The sequence below is a fragment of the Prosopis cineraria genome, unplaced genomic scaffold (genome assembly GCF_029017545.1).
Source record: "Prosopis cineraria cultivar Desert tree isolate PC_DT_omini unplaced genomic scaffold, ASM2901754v1 PC10, whole genome shotgun sequence".
Taxonomy (NCBI): Eukaryota; Viridiplantae; Streptophyta; class Magnoliopsida; order Fabales; family Fabaceae; genus Prosopis; species Prosopis cineraria.
The window spans coordinates 12,280,791-12,291,035 of NW_026555341.1; the positions used below are offsets into that span (position 1 = coordinate 12,280,791).

The 10,245-nt window shown below is 29.1% G+C and overlaps 1 protein-coding gene across 3 annotated transcripts; it reads left to right on the forward strand.

Annotated features, from left to right (window-relative positions):
• The first annotated feature begins 217 nt into the window (after window positions 1–217).
• On the forward strand, window positions 218–9,309 carry LOC129321582 (salicylate carboxymethyltransferase-like). 3 transcript variants are annotated; one of them, XM_054967405.1, is made up of 4 exons: window positions 218–312; window positions 465–594; window positions 8,396–8,486; window positions 8,616–9,309. In XM_054967405.1, exons 3-4 carry the CDS (start codon window positions 8,406–8,408, stop codon window positions 9,030–9,032), a joined length of 498 nt encoding a protein of 165 aa, XP_054823380.1. In that variant the 5' UTR covers window positions 218–312; window positions 465–594; window positions 8,396–8,405; the 3' UTR covers window positions 9,033–9,309. The 3 variants fall into 3 exon arrangements, with proteins under 3 accessions (XP_054823380.1, XP_054823381.1, XP_054823379.1); XM_054967406.1 differs by having other exon boundaries at window positions 225–317; XM_054967404.1 differs by lacking the exon at window positions 465–594 and having other exon boundaries at window positions 295–317.
• The last annotated feature ends 936 nt before the right edge of the window (window positions 9,310–10,245 follow it).

A 10,245-nucleotide genomic window follows, 5' to 3' on the forward strand; every position in this document is an offset into this window, starting at 1 on the left:
AGAAAATGAGTAATTTTTTACCAGCTTTATTAAATTATAATTAAAATAATATTTTTTTTACAAATTGAAATAATCATTTAAATATTTAACACTACACTCTGCACATGAGAAGCAACCGAGAAGAGTCTCCCTCGTTCGTTTTTTTCTTTTGGATCTGCGTCTCCTTATGTCCTTATATCCCTCACTCTCCATGAATTAAATCTCTGCAACATCTTCAGATCAATCAAAAAAGAAGACGACGACATTCGAAAGTCTCTCAAGTTCTTGACTATCAGCCCTATCTCGAGTCTCAATCCTTCAATCCTAGTCCATGTGAGGTTCTATTCTCTACCACTACCTTTTTTTTTTTTTTGGCTCTGTACTTTTTCGATCCTTCTATTTATGAGCTGTTCTTAATGGATGCTATATCTTATTTTTTTAAAAAAAAAAAAAATAGAAACTGAATACCATTAAAACACTTACAGAATGTCAACAAAACAGGGGAAAAAAGCAAAGCGAAACTCTTCCGTCACCTTCCATCATTAAATTAGGAGATGGATGATGGTCGAAGAGATAAAAGCTACTATTCATATTATGTGAAAAACTAGCAAAAAGGTAAGTATATATCCCTATTTTGTTCTAAGATATTTTTTTGGTCTTATTTGTAAGTCACTTTTAACATGTTTCATCAAAATTTAAAAAAATTTAAAATTTCATTAACTTTATCTTAAAATTTAATAAGTTTTCAATTTTACCCATAAAAAATATTCTTAAATCTCAATACTAATATTTTTATTCAAAGCATTTAATAATGACAAAATGTAAAGAGAAGCATTGAGAATTAACAAGTGTCCTATAAATATAATTAATTTTTTCTTTTCTCTTTGCCTTATAAATAAAACCAGAGGAATATCTCATGAAATTTTCCTTGTGTAAACTTGACCTACTTCATGTTTCAAGTTCAGTTTGATCCATAAACACCCTACAGAGAAAAGAAATCAAAGTCCCCTAAGCATCATCTATGAGGACAAATTTCTAGCAATTCAAGGCATTAGCATAGTCTCAAAGAAGGTGCACCAAGTCCTCTCCTTGGTTACACCCCACTAGATACCTGTCATTGGCTTGGATTCCTCTTTGGTTTTGGAGAGCCATATATACATATATATAGTATGAGCTCTTTCATGTGTAAATAGCCACATAAAAGAATTAATTTTATGACCATCTCAAGGTGTTTGGTTCGTTCATAAAACACATTATTGTGAATAATATTGATCACAACTTCTCTGTTACAATAGATATTTGTGGAGAAGTTTTAAGATGCTTTCAGCTTATTAAGTAACTACAAAGCCAAAGTATCTTAGCAGTCATGTTTGCTAATGAACGGTATTTTAATTTAACACTAGAGCAAGAGGCTAACATCTACTTCTTACTTCTTCGAGATAAGGGAGTGATCGAGGAAGATATAGAAACCATTCATAGACTGTTAATCATCACTATATATCATTGACCCAATCAACATCAAAGCAAGCCCAAAGTGCAAGAGAGAAGCTGGCAGATAAGTGAAGCTCATGATGTAGAGGGATGACTTTAATATACCAAATGATTTAAAGAACTCTTGCATAATGAGTTGTTTAAGGTTCTGACATAAACTAGATGACAATGTGGATTGTTGAAGCAATGTCAGGATGAGTTATCGTAAAATAGATAAGGCCCCCAACCAACTAGCGATAACATGTAGGATTATCCAACAAGGCGCCATTAATGGAAGTGAATTGAATATTCGGCTCAATAGAAGTGTTTTCAACTTCCTCATCAAAAAGGTGAACTTAGGATATCAAATCGATGGCATACTTGACTTGAGAAAAAGATATACTATCACTTCTATGGTGGAACTCAAGCCCAAGAAAATAGTTTAGTCTTTTAAGATCCTTATTTCAAATTGCTAGCCCAAGTATGTCTTGAGCTCTTAGACTCCCACATAATCACTCCTGTAATAATCATGTGATCAACATACGACAACAATAGAACAATGCCATGAGCAATAGAGCTAACAAAAAGAGCTAAGTAGTGAAGATTACAAGAGAAACCTAGTTGACTCATAGTGTTATTGAACTTAGCAAATCATGCACATTGAGCCTGTTTGAGCCCATATAAAGCCCAATAAAGATGACATACCTTGTCTTTTGAATGCTAATACTCAGATGGAGGCTTCATATATACTTCTTCCCCTACATCTCTAATTAGAAAGGCATTTTTAACATCAATTTAATGAAAAAGCTAGTGCTTAATAGTAGCAATGACCAGAATGTTATGAACAAAAGTCATATAGGCAATAAGTGCAAAAGTCTCTTTACAATTAACACCATACTCTTGAGTAAATCCTTAGTCCACAAAGCGAGCCTTACATTGCTTCAAAGAGCCATTATAACGAGTATTATTCTTGTAGACCTATCGACACCCAATTAGAGTTTTAGTAGGAGGAAGATCAACAAGATCCCAAGTAAGCATTTTCTTTAAGGCCTGCAATTCTTTATCCATAGCTTGCTATCAGAAGAGGTCACGAGAGGCTTCCTTAAAGGATTTAGGTTCCTTAAATTAGAGAATAGTGAAAAAATAATGGTAATCATTAAGGTAAAAGGGAGGATTTCTTACATGTATGGTTCCAAAAACTATAATTGAGAGGATAACCATAGAGACTCTAAAAAAGATAAATGTTACCAATGAAAAAAAAAAAAGAAAGTCAATTAATGCAAAAGACGAAGGTTAAGGTTGCTTCACCCTTAAAGTAGATCAATACCATAAAAGTTATCAGAGACAAGAGAGATAAACTAGAGATGGAAAATGCCATATCTATTATTATTGTGAAGAAAACAATATAAATATAAGGAGAAAGAGACAACCTAATAGTGACTATTTACAACAATATCATATTAATTAATACCTCTCAATAATGGCATTATAAATAGTAAAATATCCTTAGAATATTCTGGATAACAATTGCTAACTTAAAAATTATTTTAAGATGAATAATAAAACTAAAATAATATAAAATATCAATAATAATCATAAAATAAGATTATACTTGAAATATATTATTATAAAAAATTATTCTTTACTTAAAAAATAAAAAATACATATATGTTCAGGCCGAGCTAGGTAGGGTTGGGTGAAACTTGACCCCAGCTCAATGTATGACCCCACAAGCATATCGGGCAATTGGGCCACTTAAGCAGCCTTAACGAAGTTAATGAAATTTAAAGTTATTTTTTAAAATTTTGATGAAATACATTTGAAGTAACTTATAAATAAGATCAGGAAAGTAAGAGCTCATGGCTCTTGAATCCAAATTGTTTTTGATGAATTAAAAAGAGCATCATTAACGAACAAATAATTTCATAATTAAAAAATGGATAAAAACAAAGTTAATGAACAATAATTAAGAATAACAGTAATGAATGATAAGAACATTATTAATGAAAATATAACATCCATTAATAAATGGATAAGAACAACATTAGTAAAGAAAGAAATATGTTGCTCAATTTTCAAATCTTGTCACTTATTTTATATAAGGAAATGAGGTAACGAATTCCTAGGAAGAATTTAAATTTATCTATTATCTATTTAACATGATTGCAGGCTAAAGGCAAAAATAATGATGTCTTCTTTCTATCTTTTTGCATTTTTATAACATGTATGTGGGTTATGTTGGAATATTTATTTATGAATTTATATTAATTAATAAGTCCAAACATATTGATTTTTATAATCTTGTGTGAACTATAATAGGTAGTTCACACAAGTGAGCCTAATGAGCAAAGGCCCAACCTACAACCTAGTAGTCATCAATTATTCTCTATCTCTCAACTAACTAAGTCAGAGATAATAAAATATAATTAATTAATTATTTAATAAAGCGGTTATTGATATGATTTTTATATGTCAATCAGTCGATAACCACAAAATACATGATAACTTTTATTTTATTCTATTATCTTTGCACTCTCTAAAAACTATGGGTGTCTAATGAGTTATGCATCTGTTTATACTCGAGGTAATTGAGGTATTTTAAAGTAATTATGGATTATTTAGATACACACACATTACTCTACTCAATCTTATTTGATACATGAATTGAAATATATAGGTAACAGGTTAAAGATCACTATTGTATATATTAATCCCTTTTATTGATTAGGAACATAACTGTAGAGTGTAAGAAAGAATGGATGTGACTCAAGTGTTGCATATGAAAGGAGGCACGTCACATCTTGCAATTTTATACATGAGTATTGATATGTTTGTATCGAAACTTATGAGTTAGGTAGTCACTTTTGTAATAAATCAAAGAATATTTAAGGACCTTTTAATCTTAGAAGAGGAATGCTAAGTTACAAAGGGCAAGTTATAAGGACTATAAGGAAAAGAAAATTTTTAGGATTAAAATGCAAAATATTTTATACTTAGATTTTACCTTTTATTTTAACGTGAATTATTAGACAACTTGATTAGAAATAAAAATTATTTAAAATTCTTTAGATACGTGGTCATAACATCTATTGGAATATATTTTACTGTACAATTATCTTAAAAAAATTAAAAATTAGGAGAAGAATTTAGTAACTTGTCTACATTAGAAAAAATTAATTGCCATCTAAAAGTTACCTAGGCTCCTTAATTGATAATATAAAATTTTAATTAACCTTATACTCTATCCAATTTGATTAGAGAGTATTAATCTTCTTAGTTAATTATAATAATTCGGATTTTTGGAGGATGAATAAAATATCAATTAAATTGCAATAGTACACTAATTGCTTTTATAGAATTATTTGTCTCACTAATTTTCTCTTAGTTATATTTTTATTTGTTAACCATTTCCTTTCGTTTAATTTTGGTTACTACATATTATATATATATATATATATATATATCAAAGTGAGAAGAGTTTTATTTAACTCGAGAATATAATAATTATACTAAAATCTTTTAAGTTTCAATAACAAACATTTTATTGGGATTTGGCTGTTATTTGCATTTTAGTTGTTATATTCCTATTTTTCTTTTCTAGATTATTTTAAATTATAATTTATTAACATGTGTCATGCTAATGAAAAAGGGTTGCAATGCAATTAGAGAGAGATAAGGTGTCAAAACAAGCAATAATTAAATTAGCATGTATTTTCCCTTAAACTCACTTGCATATTGTGCCGTCGCTTTCCATGATTTAATTTCATTTAAGTTAAATTCCCTTGACTTGCAATTCCTTTGTTCCTATTGTGCTCTAACTTCTCTCTTTATTCCTTAATTAGTCTAAATGATATATTTTAGCCAGTAAATATAAAGTTTGTCAAGACTTGGGGGGGGGGGATTATTATCTAGGTAGCGGGATTAGAAACATTAGTGGCAAAAACACGGATAGGTGGCACATTCTCAATACTCCCACTGATTAATCATCTTTTTCCTTGATCCCTAAACATATTTCATTATTGTGGTACTAGTCATATAAGTACCCTACTTCCTCCTTTCATTTGATTAATTAAATAAGCAATTATTAATATAAAAACACTAGGTGTCAAATTGTCATTGAGGGTGGCAATAATATGAGATTAGGTGGAAAATTTTTGTTGCTCCCAGAGATGACTCATCTTGTCTCTCCATTTTATTTGCCTATTTTATTAGCTTTCATTTCCATGGCTTTCGGTGAATCAATTTCACCGCCTTCATTTATTTAATTTCAATATCAATCGCCTCGTTATGTACCGCCATTCACCCTCTATAAATAGCCTACTTGTTGTCATCTATTTCTCATTCCCCTCCCCTCTTATATGTCAAGCCAGCAAGTGTTGAATGCCAACACTTTTCCCTTCACTTGAGTAGATTTCCAAGTTTGAGGAAGCAAGTTAAATACTTGTAAGTCAAAAATAACAGGTAGCAATACTACCCCTTCTTATACATGTTTATTGCTTGACTGTATTGTTTCTTGTATATAATTTTAAGTGATGCATAATTATGTTTCTTGAATTGATTAGAACATGATTGATGTTGATTATTCTTTGGCATGAGTTAATTGTAGTTAGGGGTTAGGGCATGGCGTTCCTTCCCTAATTAAAAGGGTTTCAGGGCATGGTGTTCCTTCCCCATTAGCTAGGGATTGTGAGAAAGGGCATGGTGTTCCTCCTCACATGTGTTATTGGCCAATAATGTTGCATTGTATATGCTTCCAATTTCAATTCAAATTTATGTGGTTTAGATATGTTGCTAGCTTGTAATTACTACTTAAGCAATTTTCATGTATGATTCAAAATGATTTCCCATTGCTACTGGGATTTCACTCTGAAATCTCACCCTTGCATAATTAACGTCCACAAGTACTGGCACAAGCAGGAGCAAAGATAAGGAAGTCATAAATTAAACAAACTTCAAGTGAAATATTACAGAATGCCCTAGTCATTTTGTTGTGCTTGTAATACGTATGTCGTAATTTTATTAAAGTATGTATGTCTTAGGTAGGATAATGTAAAGACTTTGTAATAACATAATTATCTATCTGACGTATATGATTTATTAGTTAGAGGATAAAAGAAGGAAGTAAATTTGGATAATTTTTATTTATTTATTTATACGATCTAGAGCTAAAATGAGGTTATGGTATGGAAATATATGGTTTGACAAGGCACTACAGAAAAAAGCTACTCACACAAGTCTTTATTTCCGGTATATATCAAACTGTATTCATTAATCCTTTTGAAACATATTCCATTTGCATGCATTATTGCTTTCATTATATTATAAAATATAATGCTATGTATGCTTACTGATAATTATACGCAATCAAAATGTGACAGCAAAGGGGGGCGGTTTTTTCAACAAAGCCCATAAGAGACAAAGTTATAGCCTCCTTCAATATAGAAATAGGGGTGGAAATAGGACAGGCCTTTAAAGACCTACTTCAAGTTTAACTTAACAGGTCAGACTTAAGATCTTTAATTAAGCCTATTTAATTAAATCGGTTAGGTTTATTTTTTAAGGCCTAACATACGAGCTCAACAGGCCAGCTTATTTATATATATTATGTACTTTATCACAAATACATTATTTTCACTATATGATTTTTAATTAATTTACTCTTTACTTCTTCTAGTTATATTTTCAATCATATTTGACTTATATATTAATTTTAATATTGTTACTTTATTGTTATATTATTTTATAGTTAGTAAGTCCTTTTAATTATTATATATTGTAATTGATAAACTAGGTTATATATTGTATATTATAATAGTCCTAAAATATTTTTGAGATGTTTAAAACTAAAATGCGACCTTATTTAAAAGGTTTTATTTTTAAGTAGCTTTTTAAATAAGCTTGCAAGCCATGCCATGTTTTGAGTAGGCTCGGGTTTGAGTCATAAAAAAAAGTCTTATACAAGCTTCAGACTAGGCTCAGGCTTCTGATTTACCACATAAATTCAGGCCTATTTGATCTATCACAAATACATCAGTTTCATCATATGATTTTTAATCAATTTACTCTTTACTACTTCTAGTTATATTTTCAATCATATTTAACTTATATATTAATTTTAATATTGTTATTTCATTGTTATATTATATTGTAGCTAGTAAGTCCTTTCAATTCTTATAATTGATAAATTAGGTTATATATTGTATATCATAATAGCCCTAAAGTATATTTGAGATGTTTAAAACTGAAATGTGAGCATATTTAAAAAGCTTTATTTTTAAATAGGTTTCTAAATAGCCTTGCAGGCCAGTAGGCTCAGGTTTGAGCCATAAAAAAAGCCTTATACAGGTTTTTGATCAGGTTCAGGCCTCTGATTTACCACACAGACTTAGACATATTTGACCAAAGCCTAGCTCGGCCCAATCTATTTTCACCCTTACGAAGAAACAATCCCTAGAAGTATGGCCTTTCCGATTTGGGCTGTTCATCTAGACCAAATGCTTTTTGTGTCTCCTATGATTTGATTGAAACTGTGGAGAAGCTTTGTAGAGAACTAAACCATGAATCCCCAAAATACCATTAATTGCACATTAATGAAGAAATGAGGATGTTCAATGTTGTTAATGAATGGATAAGAATATCATAATGAAGAGATGACAATGTGGTTAAGAACAGATAAAATGGTTTTAATGAATGGATTAGAATGAATATCGTTACTGAACAAATAAGAACATAATTAACATATTACTAAATTACTAAATAAATAAAAACGTTTTTAATGAAGAAATAAATTTGTTACTTAATCACAAACCCTGTAACTTAATTGTATTAGATAAGGAATCGAGTAACGAATTTAACTCTTAATTAGAAGAATTATCTATTTATACATGACGATTGGCTATAAAGTTCATTTTTTTTTAATCCCTATTATTGTGACACGTAATTGTAGAAGTGAAAACATGAGAATGGACGTGGCTCAAGTGTTGCATATGAAAGGAGGCACTACAGAAACAAGCTACTCAAACAGTTCTTTATTCCAGGTATACATTCAAACTTTATTAATTAATTAATCATTTTCTAGCATTGTAATTGCATGCATTATATTATATTGCTTCCAATATAAAATATAATACTATGTGTGTCTACTAATAAAATAATATGCACAATAGCAAAAGGTGATTTCATCAACAAAGCCCATAAGAGAGGATGCTATAACTTGCTTCTGTAGAGAAACAAACCCTCGAAACCTAGCAATTGCAGATTTGGGCTGTGCCTCTGGACCAAACACTTTCTTCCTCTCCTTTGATTTGATTGAAACTGTGGAGAAGCTTTGCAGAGAACTAAACCAAGAAGCTCCAGAATACATGATCTTCTTGAATGACCTACCAAGCAACGACTTTAACACAATCTTTAAGTCTCTTGAAAGCTTTAAACAGAAGCTAAGTAAGGAAGTGGTTGGTGAGACTGGTCCATGCTACATCACTGGTGTTCCTGGTTCTTTTTATGGAAGGATTCTCCCTACTAAATATTTGCATTTTGTTCATTCCTCCTACAGTCTTCATTGGATGTCTCAGGTACATAAATAAGTGATTTTATTTCTTTTAAATTGTATTGAGTAATTTAATTCATGGCTGTCAGAATGTGATCGAACCGGATGGTTCAACCAAGAACTAGCATATGGTAGTCTGGTCAACCATCAGAGTCAGATGAAAAGCAAACGTAGGTGCAAAACCTATAAAATCTAGTAAAACCGTTTTTTTTTAATTCTTAATAACCCAAAACTATGCTATTTTGTGTTTTTATTTGTTTTGTGATTGGTTTTTCTTTGGTGTCATATATGATGACTCATTAGTTATTTTGGTTAATAATGGAAGCTTGTATTGGTTTGGTTGGTTAGACAATTAAAGCTAGTTTGTTTAAGCTTTTTTTTTTAATAAAAAATCACTTATTTTTTTGGAAAAATTATATAGCTTATGAGTTTTTATAATATTTGTTTAAACTTTTAAACAAAAATTATATTTTTAATTATTTTAAGAAATTACTTTAAGTAGCTTTGAAAAATAATCTAATATAATATATGTGAGAGAATGTTTTAAAAATGTGGTATCATAAAATTTTAAAATAATTAGATAATAAATTATTTTTATAAAATAGAAATCAAGAAAGATATTATAAAATTTAAAATAATTAACAAATAATTACTTTTTTTCATTTTTGCAATCAAAACAAAAAATAATATTTACTTTTTATACAATCTCTACAAAATAAATATCCTTTTATAAAATTTCTCAATTATTTAAAAGTCATAATCTTAAATAAAGGGGCCCATTTGAAATATTTGATAATTTAAGTATTTTGTAATGGACAATAAATACAATATTAATGCAATTTATTATAAATTTGGCATGATGTATGATAAGGATATGATAAATATTGTCTAAAAAATGCGGCATATAGGAAAATATCATAAAATTTTAAAATAATTAGATAATAAATTATTTTTATAAAATAGAAATCAAGAAAGATATTATAAAATTTAAAAATAATTAACAAATAATTACTTTTTTTCATTTTTGCAATCAAACAAAAAATAATTATTACTTTTTATACAATCTCTACAAATAAATATCCTTTTATAAAATTCTCAATTATTTAAAAGTCATAATCTTAAATAAAGGGGCCCATTTGAAATATTTGATAAATTTAAGTATTTTGTAATGGACAATAAATACAATATTAATGCAATTTTTATAAATTTGGCATGTATGATAAGGATATGATAAATATTGTCTAAAAAAT

Excerpts from the sequence above, each read along its gene's own strand:
- LOC129321582 (XM_054967405.1), top strand. The coding sequence starts at position 8,406 with ATGAGAATGGACGTGGCTCAAGTGTTGCATATGAAAGGAGGCACTACA. Across the intron at positions 8,487-8,615 it reads CAAACAGTTCTTTATTCCAG|CAAAAGGTGATTTCATCAAC; the intron begins GTATACATTCAA and ends TATGCACAATAG.